At 36.9% G+C, this 22,120-nt stretch overlaps 1 protein-coding gene across 9 annotated transcripts in view; it reads left to right on the top strand.

Moving 5' to 3' along the window:
* Positions 1-22,120, top strand: part of NEDD4L (NEDD4 like E3 ubiquitin protein ligase) — a 461,142-nt gene that overhangs the window by 352,289 nt on the left and 86,733 nt on the right. For all 9 annotated transcript variants that reach the window (XM_072605955.1, XM_072605952.1, XM_072605954.1 and 6 more), the window contains 4 exons: positions 1,490-1,540; positions 8,329-8,390; positions 8,534-8,636; positions 13,953-14,119. In XM_072605955.1, the coding sequence (XP_072462056.1) occupies positions 1,490-1,540; positions 8,329-8,390; positions 8,534-8,636; positions 13,953-14,119 (383 nt within the window). The remainder of the gene's footprint in view (positions 1-1,489; positions 1,541-8,328; positions 8,391-8,533; positions 8,637-13,952; positions 14,120-22,120) is intronic.

Here is a 22,120-nt window from a genome sequence, read left to right as displayed (position 1 = left end):
ACTTCTATAATGTGTATGCACATTATATAATTGGTAATTATATGATTTATAAATCTGAATAAATCATATGAATATGCTTGATTTATATTATATTACACTGTACTATATTATATTTATTATATTATCCAGTACTGTACTGGCTGCTAGGCAACACAAGTGAAGCATATTAATCTGATACACAAGTCAGTGATTCCTAAACCAGTTTTGTAGAACGTTTTTTTCCATTTACCCTATGTATCTCTATTGGTATAGTTACGAGGAATGTAAAATATCCTTAAAATTATATTATTTTAAATTCACTTTAATTTCAGGGGGAAATATACACACACACACACACACATACATACATGTACATATACTGTTCAAAAGAGTGTGATATAGTGGGTAAAAAGCTAGTCCCAGAATCATAAATACCTTGATCTAAGTCCTGCCTCTGACATGTTATAGTTGTGTACCCATGGACGAGTTATGTGCTCCAGACAGTCTTATAAGATTGTAATTTACAGAATAATTCTCCATCTGGATAAGTGGAGGGACTTTTCACCTTTGGAGTTCCCCATAGTGATGGAATCATGGGGCCCTCCAATCTTTCTCCGTGTCTCTTTCTCTCTGTCTTTGTCTCTGTCTGTCTGTCTCTCTCCCTGTTTTATTTGCTCTTGCAAATTCTCTCTTCTATCTGCAATATAACATGGAATGGTGGCATGGGCAGAGAGGGAAGATGGGCGAATTGAGCAAGCATCCCTAGAATATGTAGAAATCTTGACCTTAAGAGCTGGGGAAAATAGCAGCTGGATTGGGATTTGGGCATGTTTTTGTCACTTTATGCCCTTTGGAGCTCTTAGAAAAGGATCATATTTTGAACCTTCTGTAGTGTAGTGGCTGCTCTAAAAGTTATTTTGGAATAAAGAAGACTTGGGTTCAAGTCCCAGTTCTAACACATCCTGCCTGTGTCACCTTGGTGGTTAATCACTTAACCTCTCAGTCCCTCAAAGACACTGTAAAGTTGTCGTTACAGAGAAGGATGTTGATGTACACTAATAGAGAAAATCTTTCACCAGTGGTACTTCCTTCACCTATACCAATGAAATCATGGGTCCAGCTACAAAGCAAATATTTCAAGATTTTTCAACAGGTCCAATTCTAACTTCCTATCCAACTTGACATAGTCCTGAATCAGTCCATCCTAAGATTCATCCCATTTCTCTCAATGCCAACCCAAGGGTTCAGTGGCATATTATGTGGTGACAAACACCAAATGTAATTTCAAAAGTTTGGAAATCAGTTATAAATGTGCCTTGGAATTGTTGGAATATTTGTATTCAATCCTATTTGCATCTTATCACCTGCCCTATAGCAATACAGGTACATCTGATTTTGATTCTTCCCTCCCTTTTTTTTTTTTATATCCTCCTTTTGAAATGTTGAAATAGTGCTTTTTCTTCAATACATGACTTACAAACTCAATGCTCTTTCTCTGCTTTATTGACAGACAAGGGACGACTTCCTTGGACAGGTGGACGTTCCTCTTAGTCATCTCCCGGTAAGGAGGTTTTAACTGATCTGTGTTTTATATGATGGAAAAAAGTTTTTAACGAGTCCCTTTGATAAATTGTCTGAATTTTAGGGAAATATTTCTTATACTTTAGTGAGGAATGGAGGGTAGGATGAGAGAAAGAATCAGACAGTCACAACCATTTTAGAAAGGTAAGAGAAATCTCAGCTGTAAATAGAAGTTTGGCTTGTCAATATCAGTTACTTCCAAAATTCCAGTCCATTTTTTTTTTTTTTACTGCTCTTCTAAATTTCTAGACAGGCTGTTCTGTGTCCCTGCTCTTTGTTCTTTATTATTGTCCCATTTTTAGTAACCTCTCCCTTGATTCCCAAGAAACTGGGGGATGGGGAGACATCATAAAATACCTACCTTTACGCAAATTAGACTGGAAGTATACATCTCATTTTTTTCTTTCTCTTGAGATTAGTTTCAGAAATTGGAGCCTCTCTATTGTACGGAGGAATTTTCCAGGCAGTGTTAGTAATCATAGCTTAGGGCATGAACAGAGATTAGTGCTATAGAAGTCACTGCTCTCAACCTGATTAAGAGGTATAGCAGTTGAGTCTGGATAGAGGTAACAGATACCACCCATAGGTTCTATGAGAGAGGACAGGAAGATCTTAATGAAAGAGATGGCATCTCGAATTCTAGTCTCCTTCCCACTTGTGACTTCCTACTTGTCCTATTCTCCATCCTACTTGCAATACAAAATGATAGTTTATATAATAAAGAGTATAGGATAATACAAAAAAAGTCATTGCTTTGGGAAGGTAATGGTTGTTGCCTTTTAACATCACCACTCAATCTCTACTTGGTTATAGTTTGCTTCATTTGCAATGACAAGTAGGTGTGGGTGGAATAGATTTTCCACTAATGAAACAGTTTTAAAACAGCTAATGAGAACTTAGCTACTTGGTTGACCTTCTGAAGCTCTTTTAACCAGGCTGAACATGCAGAATGGCTGCTACCTATGAAGGCTTCTAAAGTATCTGAAAGGAATCTGATAGCAAAAACCCTACTAAGAGGCCCTGTTGAGAAAGAAAGGTTTCAAATAGATGGTTCTTTTCAAGCAACACAGCTCTCAGATACAAGCACACAAGGGGTACATGTGCTTTCGAATGTGATTTTTTTTTAGACACAGACATACCTCTTTGAGTGATGGCTGTAAAATGAGACATTCTATAGGAAAATGTCTCATTATTTTAAAGGCCTAATTTGTATGTACCTGTTTTAATATGCAGTATTTATAACCTTGGGACTACAATGTGAGATGTAAATTTAATTGATCAAAATCTGTATACATTCATAGGATTGTAGACAGAACTTCTTAACTTGGGCTCTGTTAACTTATTTTTTTCAAACAAAAAATTTGCTAGCCATGTTTCATTATGATTGGTTTCCTTTGTAATCCTATATAGTTCATTTTCTGCATTTGGAAACATTATTCTGAGAAGGACTTCATCAGACTGCTGCATGTTTCAGTGATACGCTTTAAAAGATCTATGATTTTATCAGGGTGGATATTTCTTTCCCCCAATACTAGTTGCAGCCCTTCCATGCCTTAGGCTTAGATGATGGTCTTTAATGAGTTTTGTCATAGCTTTAAAAAAAATAGCCCTCTAGTGATGAGCTCCTCCTTGCTGAGATTGGTTCTTAGAGGACAGGCTTCTTCAAAGCCTTTATCTCTCCATTAAGCCCAGCAAAATTTATATCCCACTGGCCTAACTATGATGAAACATCAGAGTAAGATATTCATGAAGGATTTCATAAACAAACATGAAATCTTTTTTGCTATGGATTAGTTTGCAGTAAGAGTAATATAATTTAGATTGTTCAAGCTGTCCTCTTGACGAGTACCAGCATACTGGGGCTGTGCAGCTAGACTAGGTTCATGGATTTAGTTGGGAATATTTAGCTATCAGTCAATTTACCCACATTTATTAAGTGTGTCTATGTATTGGGAATATAGAGACAAAAGCAAAAATCTCCTGGTCCTCTCTCAAGGAAAGATATAGGAAAAACGTACACAAGTAGGTGTACAGAAGACATATGCACATCAAATGTCAGGTACCCTTATAGGAGAAGGTGCTAGAAGAGGGATTTTTAACCTGCAGGAGAATCGGTGAACCTTTTTTTTTTTTTTAATTTTGGTAACTATTTCAGCATAATTGATTTTCTTAATACTCTTACGTATATTAAATATTATTCTGAGTAGGAGTCCATAGGGCTCTACCAGATCTACCAGAAGTAGTCTATGACACAAAGAAGTTTAAGAACCTCTGGAGTAAAAGATGAAAAATATAAGAAAGCTCTCCACAGGAGGTAGCAATTGAGACTGAGTTTGGACGGAATCCTGAAATTCTATAAGGAGAAGATGGAAATGGAGAACATCTTTTGTTAGGAACATCAGATTTGGGGGGGAAAGTCAGAAAAGGAAGGTGCTACTAGGAACAAGGGAGGGATGTGGAAATAGGGTTGTATGGAAAGAAGACATGAAGAAAGCCGCCTAAGCCTATATTCATTTAGGAATGCTTGATTGACCTAAGTTGCTCATATATCAAGAGTGCATCTAGTAGTCTCTGAAGAAGAGAAAAATAAAAATTCTAAATGATGTTAGTGTACATTTGCCTCAGTTCAAATCCCTGCTCTTCTTAGAAAAGAAAAATAATCCCCAAATAAAAACCCATAAATGCTTCCAAATTATCACCTTTTTTATTGTTGGTTTTCATTCTATCTTATTGCCAGTCTCTAGTCTTAATCTTCATTCAAAATATGAAGAAACACTGAGAAAGGTATATATATATATATATATGTATGTTTCAGGGGATCATTTTCTTCTTAAATTGCGTTGTTTAATGTACTGAATGTACATCAGTGTTTATAAATTCTGTTTCATCTAGATTAGAAGCTATCCCTTGCTTACCTCTGGGCTAAAGTCTTTCACCGTGATGGAAAAGTTGTCCTCTTTTCTGAGTACCTTTTGTCTGTGTCCTCATAGAGTCTCCCAGAGTTATCTATATTGAGCCCATTTGGGTACTCAGCACACCACTTTATTTATGACATTTCATAGCCTTCTGTATGACATTTCTACCAAGTTGGCTACTACTGAAATTTTAAAAAGAACAAATTATTTCAAGAAAGATTGACTTTTAACTTCTTGCATGATAAAAAAATCTTCCCCACCCTCAGTGGATAATCTAGCAATGTAATAAGTTATTTAAAGCATTCTGTAAGACAACAGATCAAAATTCAATATTGGGAATTATTTTTATTAATTTAAAAATCCTATTTTGTGTTTTTAAAAAGAATAATCCTAAGATTTCAAATCATCTCCTTTTCACAAATAACAGTTAAGTAATATCTTTTTCTCTCCTGATCAGACACCAAAATAATCTGTCATAGAAATTCTAGTAGCCCATTGGTGGAGTTAGCTCTGGGTATCAGAATTTGCAACGTAAAACTCTATAGTGCCATTTTTCATAATGAAACTTTCCAGTTGAATCATATTTACAGTTATAAACTCACTAGCCCAAAGAAGCTTTTCAGAAATACAAGTGGGCCAAGGCATTCCCACATCTTAATGGGTTCACATGGGAACAGATTCTTTTTTGTGGAAGAATGCTGAGTAGTAAGCACTTTGGCATCTCCGTGGTGGGTTGCATGGGCTCTTCTTTAGCCTCCTATACTAATCACTGGGGACCTGGGACTAATTAGATACTCTGCTATCCCTTACATACCATTACTTGAGATTTCATTCTGGTATTTCACCAGTAGATGAAAATGAATTGAAATCTGAAGTTTTACCTATACATGAACTGAGCTCCAATGATCTGGGCAGGGAAAAGATTCATCCACATGAAAATTTACTCTATTTTCCTAAAAAGCAGTAATACACAGTTGAAATAGGAGGTGATCTTTTTTCTTCATTAAGAAATTAATTTATTAATAAATTTGAGACAGTTTTCAATTTTATTTTTATTTATTGACACATTTATTCTTGCAATATCAGAGGATAGATTAAGAGTGTAAGGAGTCTGAGCAGTCATATGGTCCAATCTCTTTTACCTGTGAGAAAAATGGGATATTTTAGAGAGGTTAAGAGACTTGCCCAGAGTCATTCAGGTAAGGAGTAGCAAAACAAGAACCCTGAAGCAGAACCCAGGTCCTCTCTGCACAAATTCAAATTTTTTTCCACTTTAGTAAGCTACCTTCCCTCAGTGAAATCTGATAATGCCAGAAATAGGTCCCACATTTCTCCTTATTTTACTTTCCCTCGGGTTCACTTCTTTTAGATGATGTTTCATTTGTTGAAAGATATACAGAAGCTATGACTTTGTACAGGAAAAAATCTTAACGACTTAAGTTATGTAAAAATAAGAGATATAAATTAAAATTTATTTTTTAAAAACTTGACCTTTTATTTCTCCACTCCAATGAGATATCTTTGTAACATGTCTTGTCTTTTGGGGTGGGGGTGGTAGTAATGAGGGGTTCTTAATCATATGTTTAGCATCTCATAAGAGTCTGCAAAGCCTAGAGGACAGGATTTATGTTGTGAACCACTTGAGTTTCAAAAGCAAAGTAGAGGAGGCAGAAAAGAATATGGAAACTGGGAGGTCGATATTTACAATAAACAAAAAAGAGTACTAGGCTGGAGTGGAAACTAGTAGGCTAGGGTCTAATACTTGCCTTGCTACTGTGTGTCATGTCTGGGGCTCCCAAACATACCCCAAAGTTGATGAGGCCTCAGAGTCTCAGTTGCTATATCAAAAATACAACCCTTGGCTGTCTCGAAAGGTCTTTTTGCCAGAAAGCTGACCCCTCCAGCCAGTAGCTACCCAGCACAGCCACAGTATACAAGACAGATGCCCACAGAGACGGAAATAAACACAGCATGTTAGACTTAGATACGATGACTACAGTATAGTAGATTTATTGCCAACCGCAGTTTTTAGCTGCAGCCCTCGGTCTAACAGAGTCCTCTTGGCCCTCTTAATACCTTCCTAAGGGTCATTGTACCATTAGAGATAATTCAGAGAAATGATCACTGTTACTAGTAGGACATAAAGAGAAATCTTTAAGCTTTTGGCAATTCAGATGCACCCTTCTGGAATCCCAGAGTCTACTGGGTCTGAATCACTGTTCACAAAAGACTGAAATCTGCCACAGAGGTTTCACAGTAGTGGCCAGGCTATTAACTGTTAGCACTGAGTTTCATTCTCCATGTTAAACTTTAAATGTCCCATCATGTACTGCCCATCATGGCAGTGCAGCCCAGTAGAGATGGAAGAGGCCGGATGCTTTTCTTACCATAGTGCTGGCCTTGCTCACTGCTCCAAGCTTTGCCATTATCCCCTGGCAATTGTGTTAATACTAATGACCCTCAAATGTACGTCATTTGACGTCCTTGGACTTCAGTTGCCTGAGAGAAAATGAGAGAATTGATCTGTATGAGAGAAGCGATCTCTGTAATCTCTAGGATCATTTAAAGCTTTATAATTCTATTATGCTACCATATACCTCTATTTCTCAGCTCTCCCACAGAATTAATTTAAGTAAACAGGAAAAACTTAGTACGGTTGGTTGCATATTATGTTCTAATCAAGTTCTAGCAAAGGAATAAAAGAAAGATGTTAACCTAATAAAAAAGTTGAATATTTATATTATTTTGTATGCTAGCTCCTCATTTGTTCCTGATGTATTTTTTTTTTTTGCTCAAGTTGTTTTGCTCAGATTCTGAGAAAACCATTTTGAATTCTTGTTAAATAACATTTTTTCCTTTTAGTGTTGGAGAAGCCTTGACTAACATCCTACTTTTTGATGTTTCTTCATGGAACATGGATGATTCTTGCTTCTCAGAGGCTGTCTATTCCCATGGAGTATCACCTCGAATTGGTTCTTCTATTAAACAGAAAAGTTTGTGTATAGATCCAGTGATTGTCAAAAGAATAGTTTACCTCAACGTTAGAGGCTCATTACCAAAAGATTGTCTCCTGGGTCATACATTTTGTTGGTTAGAGTCATTCATGAAACCATTTGCTTGGGTATGGTGACATTGCCATCTCTTTCTATAGAGTGACATGGTCAGACTTAAGCATTAGGAAGATTATTTTGAGAGCTGTGTGGTGGATGGATTGGAGATGAAAGATATTAGAAATAGGAAAAGAATAGTTAGGAGGCAATTATATTGGTCTAAGGCAAGAGGTGATGAGCACCTGAATAAGATGGAAGTATTATAAATGAGAGGTATTGTAAGTTGGGGACAGACCCAAATTTGTGTACAACTGATAAGATTTAGCAACTGATTGGAAGTGAGGTCTGAGGGAAAGGGGCTATGCTTAAGTTTTCAAACCTCAATAACAGGAAGGGTATTACTGACATCAGTAGAAATTGGGAAGTTGGAAGTTATCTGAAGTAGCTTTATTCACAGCTAGGTAGGATGGTTTGTTATTGGCCACTAAAATGTTGAAGTTTATCAGCTATGTTATATTGAAATCTGTATTGCAACTGGAAGTTTATGTACGTTAATTTATTCATTGTGTCTTCGTCTAATGTCTACTATTGGAATTAATGTTAGGGCTTCAAGCAGGTGATGTCAGTGACGATACTAATAGATCTACCCTAGGTAGTCTCCTGGTGAGATCTTGGCTGGTGTTTCTAAATGTAAGGAAACCAATCATGTTTTATAATGAGAAAATTCACGATCTTCTTTAATAGATCAAAAATATAAAGGCTGTCAATTTTCAAGCCTAATTTGCTTCTCATGTTTTTTATAGACTGAAGACCCAACCATGGAACGGCCCTATACTTTTAAGGATTTCCTCCTCCGACCAAGAAGGTGAGAGCTTCTTTTTGTTGTTTTACATGTACTCAGATTTCAGTTTATCTAAATTTTACTCTTTCATACAAATAAACATATTCGACAAAAAACACAGTTGTGCCAAAACCTTTGGTAACTTGTCTTTTCTTCCTATGATGTAGTCATAAATCCCGGGTAAAAGGCTTCTTACGATTGAAAATGGCATATATGCCAAAGAATGGAGGACAAGATGGAGAAAATAATGACCAGAGGGAAGATTTAGAGGTAAGACCCTTCGCTTTATGTTTTCTCTGTTGTTGTTTAGAAATAATAAAGTAGCGAAAGTGAATTTAAGGTTTCTTCAGAGTACCTCATTTCAGAAATACAGACAAATATATTGGCACTTGTCTGTTTCGGAAATAACAGTGGCTACCATGTTCAGACATGGTAATGATGATCTTTGACAGTTCATTGTGGTCTGTGTTGTTGATAAAATGTCAGTATTTACCACAAACTTCTAATGTTTTTCTTCTAACAAAGATAAGAAGTGTTGTTAAGTATAGAAGAGGTGAGAGGAGGTGAAGAAATTTGAGAATTGCTTGCTTCTGTAAGATTTTATATTGTTTTGTTGCACTATGTTACCACAATTGCGGCACAGTAGATTCAGCGCTAGACTTGGAGTCAGGAAGACCCAAATTCATACCTTTCTTCACACACTTAGTATGTAAACTTCGGCCAGCCTCAGTCTCATCACCTGTAAAATGAAGATAATAACAGCCATTTCACAAGTTGTTGTTAGGATCAAGTGTTAAGTGATAAAGTGATATGTGTGTTGTTGTACGTTCATTTCAGTTGTGTCTGATGCTTCATGACCTCATTTGGGATTTCCTTGGCAAAGATATTGGAATGATTTGTTATTTCTTTCTCCAGCTCATTTTACAAATGAGGAAACTGAGGCAAACACGGTTAAGTGACTTGCCCAGGATCAGACAGCTAGTTAGTATCTGAGGCTAGAAGATGAGTCTACCTTTCTCTAGGCCTAGCACTCTGTCTACTGAGCCATATACAGTGCTTTTAAAACCTTCAAGTTCCATATAAATGCTTGTTATTGGGACTGGATATAAAGGGAACATACAAGCATAATAAGCCCTATCTGAACAAGTGACTAAGTCTTGAGTTTGGACAATGCCCCTTTGGACGTCACAGGATTTCAAACCTTTGTAGAGTTTACTCAGTTGCTGCTGTCAATGAAATCAATAATTTTTTTGTGACAATCAAAGAAAATGTACATTTATATCAAATAATGCTATTGTGTGACCAATCACACATGGTATTAGATAATAATAATCTAAGACTAGCTTACATTTAGAGAACTTTTTAAATTGCAAAACATTTTGATGTATTATCTCATTAGTACCTCCTTACTGTTCTGTCTAAAAGAAATAAAATGCTATCTTGACTGTGAATATGATTTCTTGAAACCAAATAGCCCTTTTATTTTATAAAGTTATCTTTTAAATTTTGATGTAGCTACCATGAACAACTGAATTGTTTTTCTACTACAAATTTCTTTCTTCCTTTCTCTCCTCTCCTCCTCTCTCCCTCTCCCTCTCTCCTCTCTTTCTTTCTTAAGATAGGATTACCCAGGTTTTGCTCCTTCCCACCCCTATCAGGAATTTGGAAAGCTACCCTATTCATTTAATTCCATCATGACTTGAAGATTTATCCCTTTTAAAATCCCCTTTAACCCTTGGGATTCATTCGGAGTGGCTAGAAGCATTAAAAAAATCTCTCCCAAATTTCTTTTTCATTTGGCACCTACATGTGAGAATGCATTAGATGACTTTTCCCTAGAAATGGCCATTTTGGAATTAACTGTCCTGATAAATTGGTCTTTTCTTTCTCCTTCTTCTTTTTTGAGGGGAGAAAAAGGGTAGAAGGGAAATGAGAGGATTTGATGAGGAAATAGGGTGAGTCTACCAATGAATTCCCATTTTCCACTCAGAGCAGTTACCTTTTTCTGTACTTTTACATCTTGAAAAGACTCAGTTCTGTTTTGTGAGGTGCGTATTCCTCTGCTTCTGACAGTGGATGTTAATCAAGGCCTAAGTATTACTTGGGCAGCCATTTGTGTGCAGCTGTTGTATTGTGTGAATAATGTGTTATGGGCATGTTAACAGATCCCTCAGACTGAAAAGCCAAGTTTTGGGCAATATTTCACTCTCAAACTTTCATCTCTATGTATAGCATATGAAGAGAAAAATGAACAAGTGGGTGGTAGACAGCTCTGAATTTCAAGACACCATAAGCATGTCAGCATATTTTCATTTATTATTTTAAATCCAGTAATTTTTTACACTCTTCCACTCGTCTGATGGCAGTAACCAACATATTAATAATTTTACAGTGATTTTACTCTGGGATATTAGGGAAGGAATACTTAATGCTGAAAATATGTATTATAAAATGTAATTTTAGCTCTAAGGCGAGGCATCCTGATTGTACGGAGGCAGTGCCACTAGAATGAAAAGAGAAGAACATCAGTTCCCAATCTACATCTGGTTCCAGGGATGAAGCCAATTGTGGAGGGTTGGGGTGGAGGGAGCATTTCCCTAAGAAACCAGCCATGAATGTGGTAGCTCTTTACCTAGAGAAAAAGAATATGAGGCCTGGGATCCATCCATTCCTGGCCTTCATTTTAACCCACCAATCTATTTTAACCCACAATTAGATTTCAGGCAAGTCACTGACATCTGCAAAATGGGAGTCTTATTCACCACTTCATTCATCATTTGAAAATGTTAGAATATATATTTATCATAAAACCAACCCATGAGTGTCGTATTAGTAAAGTTTTAATGAAATGTAGGCCTTCAAAGGAAAAGTCATACCCAAGGTGCGACAATAAAATAGTGAGAATAATTTTTTAAACAACAACATACAATTGCTTTAAAATACTTCAAAATAGTCACTTTGGACGATTCTTCTTATTATTACTCCACTTATTCTAATGAAGCTGTTATTACTGAAAACATTTCTGGCACTTCTCTTTTGGGATGGCCTTCAGAGTCTGTAGCAATTTATTAAAATCATATTTTGTTGAGATAAGTAAGTATATCAGAATATCTGTGATCTTGCCTTAGCCCTGCCCCTTGCTGGCTGTGTGAGGTCAAGAAAGTCACTGTTCTTTCCTATAAAATGAAGGAAGTAGATTAGATAATTCCTATGGTTCCTTTTAGTTCTAAAATTACTACAAATTTATGTTTCGTAATCTCAACCAGGTCCTCACTTCAGCAAGACAATTGTTTTTCCACCTCTTTCAATTTATCATCCCACTCACCGCAGGAGCTATTCATACATTCTCATCTCTCCAGTCCATCCTAATCAAACTTCCATTCGTTATTCCAGCCAATGGGCTGTTTTTGTTTTCTTGAGAGGTATGAATCAAGGTTTTCTTCTTCTCAGTTCGTTCTTCTCTTCTCACATCATTTAGATGTCTACCTCCCCTTTACCTCTGTCTTTCATGTTGATCTTTTTTGCCAAGGCAATCCCATCTAAACACAGCTTTGATCCCATTCCATCCCATCTTCTCCAACAGATTGCCCTTCTCTCTCATCTTCATAATCTCACTCATTTTTAATCTTTCTCTACTTGATTCTTAATGTTGCTTTCAAACACACTTCTCCATCATTAAAAACCCTAACTTCCATCATATATCTCTTACCCTTCCTTATTTGCTAAACTCCTTGAGAAATCCACTTTTTTCTAAACTGTCCATAATATGGTTTGTGGATTCATCATCATTCAACTGAAACTGCCCTCCGCAAGATTACCAATGTCCTCTTAATTGCCAGATAAAATGGTCTTTTCCTTCATCCTCATCCTCCTTGATTGATCTTCAGTATTGATATGGTTGATTACTCCGTTCTTCTGAAAATCTATCCTTTTTAGGTTTGTGGGACTCTGCTCTTTGACTTTCTTAGTCTCCTTTGCTGGATCTCCATGGGCATCCCCATACCTGGAATGGTCTCCCTTTCTACATTCAGCTCCTATTCTCTCCAGCTTCCTTCAAGACTCTGCTCACATCACACATTCTACAGGAGGCCTTCTCTCCCTCATCTTCTCTCATCTTCTTCATGACTAATCCCTTCCCTCTGAATTATCTTCCACTTATACCACATTTACTATGAGTGTCTGCCAAGGATCCATTCATGGCCCTCCTCTCTTCTCCATCTTGTCCATCTCATCATATCTTCTCTATCCAGATGACTCCTAGATCTATATCTCCAGCTCTAGTCTCTCTCCAAAGTTCTAGTCCTACATCACAAATTGTCTTTTGGACATCTCAAACTAGATTCCCCACAGGCATCTCAAACTCAACATGCCCACACAGAACTCAGTATTTTTCCCTTCAAAGCCTTCCTTCTGAACTTCTCTATTGATATGGAGGACTTTGCCATCTTCTGACTCACTCAAGCTGTTAATTTCAGTTTCACTCTTGACTCTTCACTCCAACTCACCCTTCATAGCCAGTTTGTTGCCAAGTCTTGTCATTTTTGCCTTAACATCTTTCCTAAGTACAAGTTCTTTCTTTATACTCACACAACCACCATAGTGCAGACCTTTATCACCTGCTGCTTGACCTACTACAGTCTACCCACTTCAGTCTTTCCTCCATTTGCCTACCTAAATGGTTGACTGGCTGACTATCACCCCCTCTGATCAAGGTAGCTAGGTGATGTAGTAGATAGAATCCTGGGCCCAGAGTCAGGAAGACCTGAGTCTTCACATAACTAGTTGTGTGACCCTAGGCAAGTCAATTCACCTCTGTTGACCTCAGTTTCCTCAGTTATAAAATGGGAATAATAACAGCACCTACCTCTCAGAGTTGTGACGGTCAAATGAAAAAATAATTGTAAAGCCCTTAGTAGGCACTATGTAAATATTCGTTCTCTTTCCTCCTCCTATTCATTATTTGAAGGGTCAAATATATAATGCTCAGTTTTGCATTTCAAACTCTTCCCAGCCTTTTCAGTGTTCTTACACTTTATTCCTCTCCACTAATATTAGCCTTCTTACTTTTCTTCAGACATAACACTCCATCTATTTACTGCCCCTTTCTTTCATTCCACACCTGGAATGTTCTCTCTTCTCACATTCACCTCCAATTTTTCCCAGCTTCTTTCAAGACTCTGCTTATGTCCCACCTTCTACCTGTTTTCATCTTCTTTGCCGCTAATGCATTCCCTCTGAATTTTCTTCCACTTACACCACATATTTTGTTTGCACATAGTTATTCGTATGCTATTAGGATATGAGTTCTGTGAGGGCAGGACCCATGATTGTTCCTTTCTTTGTATCTCCAGTGCGTAGCACAGTGCCTAACACTTAGTAAGCACTTAATAAAAGCTTGTTTACTGGCTGATTATTCTTAATAGCTTCTTTAAAATTGGATTTGTATAAAAACATCAGGTATTATTTTTAGACAGTTGTCTGAATTGTGGATTTTGTGTGTGTGTTTGTGTTTAAGCTGTTGCTTTCTTATCCTAGAAGCAAAAATAAAATTAACCTTTTAATCACCCATTCCACTTTATTTTACAGCATGGATGGGAAGTTGTTGATTCAAATGACTCCGCTTCTCAGCACCAGGAAGAACTTCCTCCACCTCCCCTGCCACCTGGTTGGGAAGAGAAAGTTGACAATTTAGGCAGAACTTACTACGTCAACCACAACAACAGAACTACCCAGTGGCACCGACCCAGTTTAATGTAAGTTCTTTATGTCTGTGGGTTAAAGAATACACCCTTGGTTTGGACAGAATTAAAACAACAAATGGCATCTCTTTGAGAACAAGGCTGGGAATTAAATCCGAAATCAGTAATACTTATAGGTTTTTAATACTCTGTTATCCTTTCTTGGCTCACCAAGTTAAGGTGGAGAACCTCAGAGAAAGTCACACTATATGCATCTCAAGAATAACAATTTTGGTGTCACATTCTTCTCAAGAAATCCTGAAATGGATGATAAATCCTTCAATAAATTGGCATTACTAGATTACTTAGAATTATTGGATCAATGGAATGGAAAATTGAGCTTACGTTTCCCAGATTTAGCAGGCTATGTTCAATAATTGCTTTTTCCTCCTTGACCCATTCTTGATGATTGACCCTTAACCCAAAGTGGCAAAACCAAATAATTTTGGAATTTTCTCTATTAATTAAACATGTGCTTACCAGCATGGGGGAAAGGGAAGGGATAGGATTTTTTGAGACCATATTATTACTTGTTTTTACAAACCTTTCCAAAAAAGACCCATGTAGCATATGCATATATGTGAAAGTGAACTTATACATATATACATATGTATAACTAAAGAGAATTATGTTTTTAGAAATTTTTGAAAATTTTGCATTATCCCCTTAGAAGGACACTGGATATTTCTGTTTTAGCATAGCTTGCATATAGAAAGTGCTTAATAAGTGTTTGTTGTATTAACTCACTGCTAAAGATTAATTTCATTCTTCATTTGCCGATAAGTTTATCACTATTTAGCTTACTTTGGTGCTGGTTCTGGCTCTAGATGTGATTCATATGTTAGCTGTTCACAGTTGAGTTGAACTGATGCTAAATAATACTCACTGCAAAATTTTCTTTAAAAAAATATAAATGCGAATAGTTCCATGAAAGTCCTGTTTACTTTTCTCCTGTGGCTAATGGGCACAGCTATTCCCACTGGTGAATCATTTCCTTTCCTTTCTACACACTCACCACTGGACAATTAGTTATTAAAACTATTTTGGGGAAATAGTTATTGTTATTCAGACCTAGTTTTAAAGTACTTTGGGCAAATGCAGTAGTTGAAAGACACGAGGCTTAAACTTAGGACCCCCATCTTCTTGTAAGAATGACTTTTTGTAATCAAATCAATCATTATAAAAACAGAATTTAGGTTAGTTGTAAAATCAGAGAGCGCCATATACAAGAACCCACTCTACTATGGAAATGACCAGCTTAATTCAATAATCCATTCACCCCAGACTCTTCATCAACTATTTTAAGAACTTGGGGCCCAAAAACTGTCCTTTATAGTCTGGAAAGGTTTATGTTCATCTTCTAGAAGATTCCCAGGTCAATATTGGTGGAAGCATGAAATGAATACTTATTAATTCTTTGAAGAGTTTTTGGTTTAGGAATGACATTGAGAATTGTAATAAATTTGAGGGAAAGAAACACCCCAGTCACTCAGAGTCCAGGGCAGGGATGGCGAACCTGGGGCCTCAAGGCCACGTATGACCCTCCAAGTCCTCAAGTGCAGCCCTTTGAATCCAAACTTCACAGAATAAATCTAGGTCCTCAAGTACAGCCCTCTGAATCTGTGAAGTTCCATTTCAAAGGGCTGCACTTGAGGATCTAGATGGCCACATGTAGCCTTGAAGCCATGGGTTCCCCTTTTCTGGTCTAGGGGATTATACTGGACTAAAAGACAGAAGAACTAGATTCTTGTCAAGGCTCATAGTAAGCAATAAATGAAAGCTTATTTCCTTGCTTTGTCTCTGCCTCTTTTTGTTCATATAACTTTAAGCAACTTCCTTAAATTATCAAAACTCTTGTTTTTTCCTCTTTAAAAAAATAAAGAGAAACAAATCAAAATGATACTTGTCTTTCTTCACAGGATTGTTGTCAACTGAGATAATGTGGATAAAAGGTTTTTTGGGGGTTTTTTTGCAAAGCATTATAACAAGAACCCATTCTACTATGGAAATGACCAGCTTAATTCAATAATCCATTCACCCCAGACTCTTCATTTATTTTTCAGCACTGCTTTCTTTACTGATTGGGAAAACTGTGCTTCTAAAATCTTAATCAGAAGTTCTGGGTATTTTTTTTAAGCTACTGAAGTTTGAATGTATTAGTTGAACTAAGAAAAATGAATTACATAGATGTAGCCCCTTCTCAAAACAAACTAAACCAAAAACTTTAGGGTAGAAGAAAAGAAAAATATTTTTCTTAATTCAAGTTCAGATTCTTCATGCTTATTCATGGTGTTGAGAAAAGGGGAAGGGTAGAGAAATAAGCATTTCGATAGCTTCTTCTATGTACCAGGCATTGTGCTAAGTGTTTTATGAATACTATCTCATTTGATTTTCACAGCAACTCTGTGAAGCAGAGTTGTTATTAACTCCATTTTGCAGATGAGGAAACTGAGGCAAGCAGAGAAAAGTAACTTACCAAGAGTCACACAATTAGTAAGGGTCTTCCTGACTGTGGGCCCACGGCTCTATCTCCTGTACCACCTCACTCCTAGCAGCAGGCTCCAACAATAAAAATAGAGTGGACCTGAGCGGAAGCTTCACAAAATTACTGCTTGGGAAGTGGATAGTCCTTCCCCTTTTCCACCATTCCTAAGATGAAATAAAGGATGTAGGAGAAAAGAAGAGGTAACACTTGGAGGCAGCTTAGCACACTGCCTCCCCTTGACCTTTTTAAAGAACTATCACTAAATAACCAGGGCCTGCCCAGAAGAGAAAACATTTCCTTCCCCTTTTGTGAACATGAACCACCCAAAAAGCCTCTGGGCTTCCTGGAATTTTGTTAAACATTCTGGCAGTAATTTTCAAAAGCACAATTCCAAGTAATAAAATATTCTTTGGGAGAAGCTGATACCACTGAGCATTTGATGTCTATTGAGGGAAAACTGCCTTTGAGAAAATAAAATGAGTAAGGAATCATTAATTTAGTGTCCATCACGCAGTGGAAAAAACCAGAACGCTGCACTGAGAGTCAGATGGCCGAGCTTGTCATTTCTGTGTCTGCCACTAACTAACTTTATGACTTTGAATGAATCACTTAATTTTTTCTAAATTTCAGCTAATCACTCCAGGCCTTTTGAGTCTGTTGCTCCTTTAATGGTCTGGCAATTTTTAATGATTACAAATCCAGTAAGCAATAACTTTTATATCTTTACTTCTTGTTCAGTCATTTTTCAGTAGTATTTGACTCTTTGTGACCCCATTTGGGGTTTTCTTGGCAAAGATGCTAGAGTAATTTGCTCTATATCCTTCTCTAGCTCATTTTTTTTGATGAGGAAACTGAGGCAAATAAGGTGAAGTGGCTTGTCCAAGGTCACACAGCTTGTAAATGTCTGAGGCCAGATTTGAACTCAGAAATACGATTTGAGACCTAGCACTCTATCCACTGTACCACCTAGCTACCCATTTGGTTATTACATTTACCTATTTTGAGATTTTGCTCCCTCCTGCCTGCCTTCTCTTAGGTGGGCCAGACAGTGCTGTTGGATAGAGGGCTGGGCTTGTACTCAGGACAATCTGGGTTCAAATCTGGCCTCAGATACTTACTAGCTGTATGAACCTGGGCAAATCACTTAACCTTGTTTGCCCCAGTTTCCTCATCTATACAATCAGGATAATAGCATCTGTTGTGGTAAAGGATCAATTGAAATATTTGTAAAAAGTGCCTAGCATAGTGCCTGGCCTATAGTAGGTTCTTAGTAAATGCTTATTCCCTTTCACCTTCTTAAAATCCTTTATTTTCTTCACATCTCAGTTTACATTATACTTCCTCCTGGAGTCTCCTGATTGCCTTAGTTGTAAATGCTGTCTTCCTCCTGAAATCACTTTTTACTTTATTTATTAGCATCTGTGTTGTATCTCCCTAGAGGAATGTTAGTTACCTGAGGAAAAAGACTGTTTTGTTTGTGCCTTTGAATTCTGTTGGACTCATCACACTGCTTAATGATGCTTTTTGAGTTAAATTGATAGCAAACCTGCCTTGGGACTAGAATTTCTGGGTTTCTGTTATCCATTACAGCCATGGGAATTAGCTATAGCTTTTACTCACCTTGCCTTAGCATACTTTATAAACTCTTACGTATACAAATATAGTACAGATTTTAATATAATTAGTATTTAAGAACATGAAATATAATAGGGTCAGATGAGAGATTCCTAACTGGCACACTAATTTTATTTTAATCCTTTTTGATAGCTAGATTTTCAAAACATATCATACACCTCCCTGCCTTAGGATACAAGGTAAATTAAATAGAATTAACCTTTTCTTGATAACCAAGGTCATTATGATCGGTTATAGTCTATAGATTTGGAATTTAATTTGTATTAAACCTAGTCAAAGCTGTGGATTTTGAGTTCTTCTTATTTTGCATTGTAATCACAGAGTATTACATATTTCTGTTTGCCATTAACAGCTTGCTCAACTTTAAATTCCACAAGAGCAAGCACCATGTCTTAATTATATTTGACTCCTTTTCATACATACCAAAGTGGTTCCTACACAGCATATCCCTTAAAAAATAGCTAATGTCAATTAATTCCTAGCCAAAATTTTCCCCTTGTATTCTAAACATAAAAACATCAAAGGACATTTTTGTGTGCACATGCACATATTTCCATTTTCATTTTCACATACACAAATTTTTGCAGATTTCCATAATTCACAAAATATAACATCTACCATCATGAATCTCCATTTTATACTATTTGCTTTTTTAAAAAAAGTATATAATAAGTTCTTTGCCTAACTTTCAACTATATTTCTTGTTAGGTGCTTCTCATGTTTCCTTCAGTTCTCTTTTGTGCATTGAAAAAATTGTTAGAATGGCCTTCTTTTTTGAGGGTGGGGGCATCCCTCTTGCTTAACCAGAATTTTGAATCTCCTTTGCCCTCACTAAACACCCATGTTTTTACTGTAGAGATGGACTATTATATTGGGAGGAGTGGTGAATTTGAATTCAGAAAGCCAGTGCTGGAATACCAGCACTGAGACTATATTTATTTGCTTGGTGATCCTGAGCAAGTCACTGCCCCTATGGAGTTTCCCTCATCTGTAGAAAAGAGGGGTTTCCACCATATATAAGGCCCATTTCAGCTCTAAGTGTTATGAAATTACTTTCTTAATAAAATCCAGATTGGTTCATTTATAAAAGGAGACTGAGGAATATGTATATTCCTGACCTCCTGGGCAGAGTATAAGAGAGCTCTTTTTTTTTTTTTTTCCACTCAAGTAATTATTGCTTCAAAAGCTGAATTCTGTTTCCCTAAGAAATTTTAGTTCCCTCAATAAAATCATCTTTATCATCTTAATCTTTCTGTTTGGCAGTACTCAAAATGTATTTTAATTTAATGTCGTTAAGTATTACAACTCATGGGTCAGGGTTAATCTAGTCACTGCCTCATTGACTTGAATGTCATAGGGAAATACCACATCTTGTAGTCATTTGGGATATTTCCACTGAAGACTTAAATCCAGTCTGCTTTTTCACAAGTACGGATATGAGTATAGCCTTTTATCTTCAGCTAACTTTCAATTTCATTGTTGTTGTTTAGCTGTTTTTCAGTTGTATCTGACTCTTAGTGACCTCATTGGAGTTTTTCTGGGCAATGACATGGGAGTGGTTTGCCACCTCCTTCTCTAGCTCATTTTACAGTTGAGAAAACTGAGGCAAACAGTGACTTGTGCAGGGTCACACAGCTAATAAGTGTCTGAGACCAGAATTGAACTCAGGAAGAGAAGTCTTCCTGACTTCAGGAGACTTCCTGACTCTAGTGCTCTATCCACTGCACCACCTAGTTACCCTTTCATCATCCTTAAGGGATACCAAAATACTTCAGAGAGTATAAAATATGAAATTTAGAGAAACTGATGTTTTTCCCTCTGTATTTTTTCGGTTCTCTTATTTGGGTAATTTTTATAATCACAGAGTATACTTAAGTCTGAAATATTGTATAAATTGGCTATGACAACATAAGACTGCAAGTATAATATTACATAGCTAGCATAGATTTATTTTTAATCATGTTGATTCTGTGATATAGAGGTGTAATTTGTGCATTTGGATGTTTTGGTTTTAATTATGCATTCATTCACATGACCATAATTACATCAATTTCCACTCAGATTCCATTCATTTAGCACACTTAATTTTAGACTTCGTTGATGATTTAAGTTAACAGAATAATATTTTTAGACAAATTAGTGATTTATCTTTGGCATAGCTATGAAAAACATACATATATATTTGTGTGGCCCAATGCTATCAGTTTTAATTAAAGTCCAATCATTGGGAAGCTATATTAATTGGGATATGGGCTATGCTTCACAGTTCACCCTTTTCTCTGTCTCTAAAATTGTTACTAACAAAATTAATATTTTTAAAAAGATCACTGAGAAAATATAGGATCTCCTTAAGAGAACATATTGTTTTAAATGATTTAAATATATTTATGTACAAAAGGCATACAATCAGTTGTAACTTACTGAGGTGGGACCCTTAATTTTTTTTTTTAAGATTAAACTACTTTTTTGTAGGAATTAATTGAGGTAAATTTATGTATTGTCAACTTTTTTTTTTTCAAAATTTCTTTGTCAGATATTTCACTAATATAGTAGACTTGCCTCTTTTCTCCTTATTTAATCATAAAATTATAGAAATTTAAAGCAGGGAGAAGCCATAGACGACATATCCAATCCTCTCCTTTTATCCATATGTAAACTGAGACCCAGAGAGGGTAAATGATTATTAAAATCAAGCAAATAATAAACATTTATTAAGCATCTTCTACGTACCAGGCAGTGTTAGCTCTGGGGATTCAAAAAGAGCTACCCTGAAAGAACTTACAATTTAATCGGGGAGACAGCATACAAATGTATACAAAGCAAGCTATATACAGGATAATTAGGAAAGAATTTTAAAAGGGAAAAACACTGAATTTGAGAGGTGTTAGGGAAAACTTCGTATAGAAGGTGGGATTTTGGTTGGGACTTAAAGGAAGGTTAGTAGTTGGAGTGGAGGAGGAACATTCCAGGCATTGGCAGGACAGGCAAGATTAACTGCCTAGAGCAGACATGGAAATGTCTTCTTTGTGGAACAACCAGGAGGCAGCGACACTTTATCAAGGAATATTGGGGAAGACTGGAAAGGTCGGGAGATGAGGGGGGGACATAGGTTATAAAGTGTTTTGAATGCCAAATAGAGCATTTTGTATTTGAGCTTGGAGGCCATAGAGAGCCACTAGAGTTTATTAATTCTGGGGGCAGGGGTGGGGAACCTCTGGCCTTGAAACCACATGTAGCCTTCTGGATCCTTGGGTGCAGCCTTTTGACTGAGTCCAGGTTTTACAGAAGAAATCCTTTCATGGATTTGTTCTGTGAAATTTGAATTTAGTCAAAAGGCTACACTTGAGGATGTAGATGGCCACATGTGGCCTCAAGGCCACAGTTTCCCCACTCCTGACTTCAGGGGGTGGAGTGTGTGTGTGTGTGTGTGTGTGTGTATGGCATGATCAGCCATGTTTTAGAAAAGTCACTTTACAGACTGAATAGAGAATGGATTGGGGTAAAGAGAGACTTGAGGCAGGTTGACCCACCAGCAGGCTGTTGCAGGGCCTTCGTTAGAACAGTAGTAGTATCAGAGGAGAGAATGGAGCATATTCAAGAGATGTAACAAAAGTGAAATCAGTAGGCCTTAGCAACAACTTCGATATAGAGATGGGAGTGGGGATAGATGAGAAAATAGTGAGGAAACCAGGATGATTCCTAGGTTGTGAGCCTGAGGGACTGAAATGATGGTGTTGCCTCTATATTAATAGGGAAGGTTGGGGAGGGGACCACTTCAGGGGAAAGACAATGAGTTCTAGTTGAGTTTAGTGGTTGTTGTCCTTTGTCTCTGAAGAGGACCAAAATGGCATCACCTTTATAAAGTGAAATTTCAATGCATCCGACTGTGGCTGATC

The sequence above is a fragment of the Notamacropus eugenii genome, chromosome 4 (genome assembly GCF_028372415.1).
Source record: "Notamacropus eugenii isolate mMacEug1 chromosome 4, mMacEug1.pri_v2, whole genome shotgun sequence".
Taxonomy (NCBI): domain Eukaryota; kingdom Metazoa; phylum Chordata; class Mammalia; order Diprotodontia; family Macropodidae; genus Notamacropus; species Notamacropus eugenii.
Note: the sequence above shows the minus strand (reverse complement) of the source record. Positions and strands in the feature narration are given on the sequence as shown.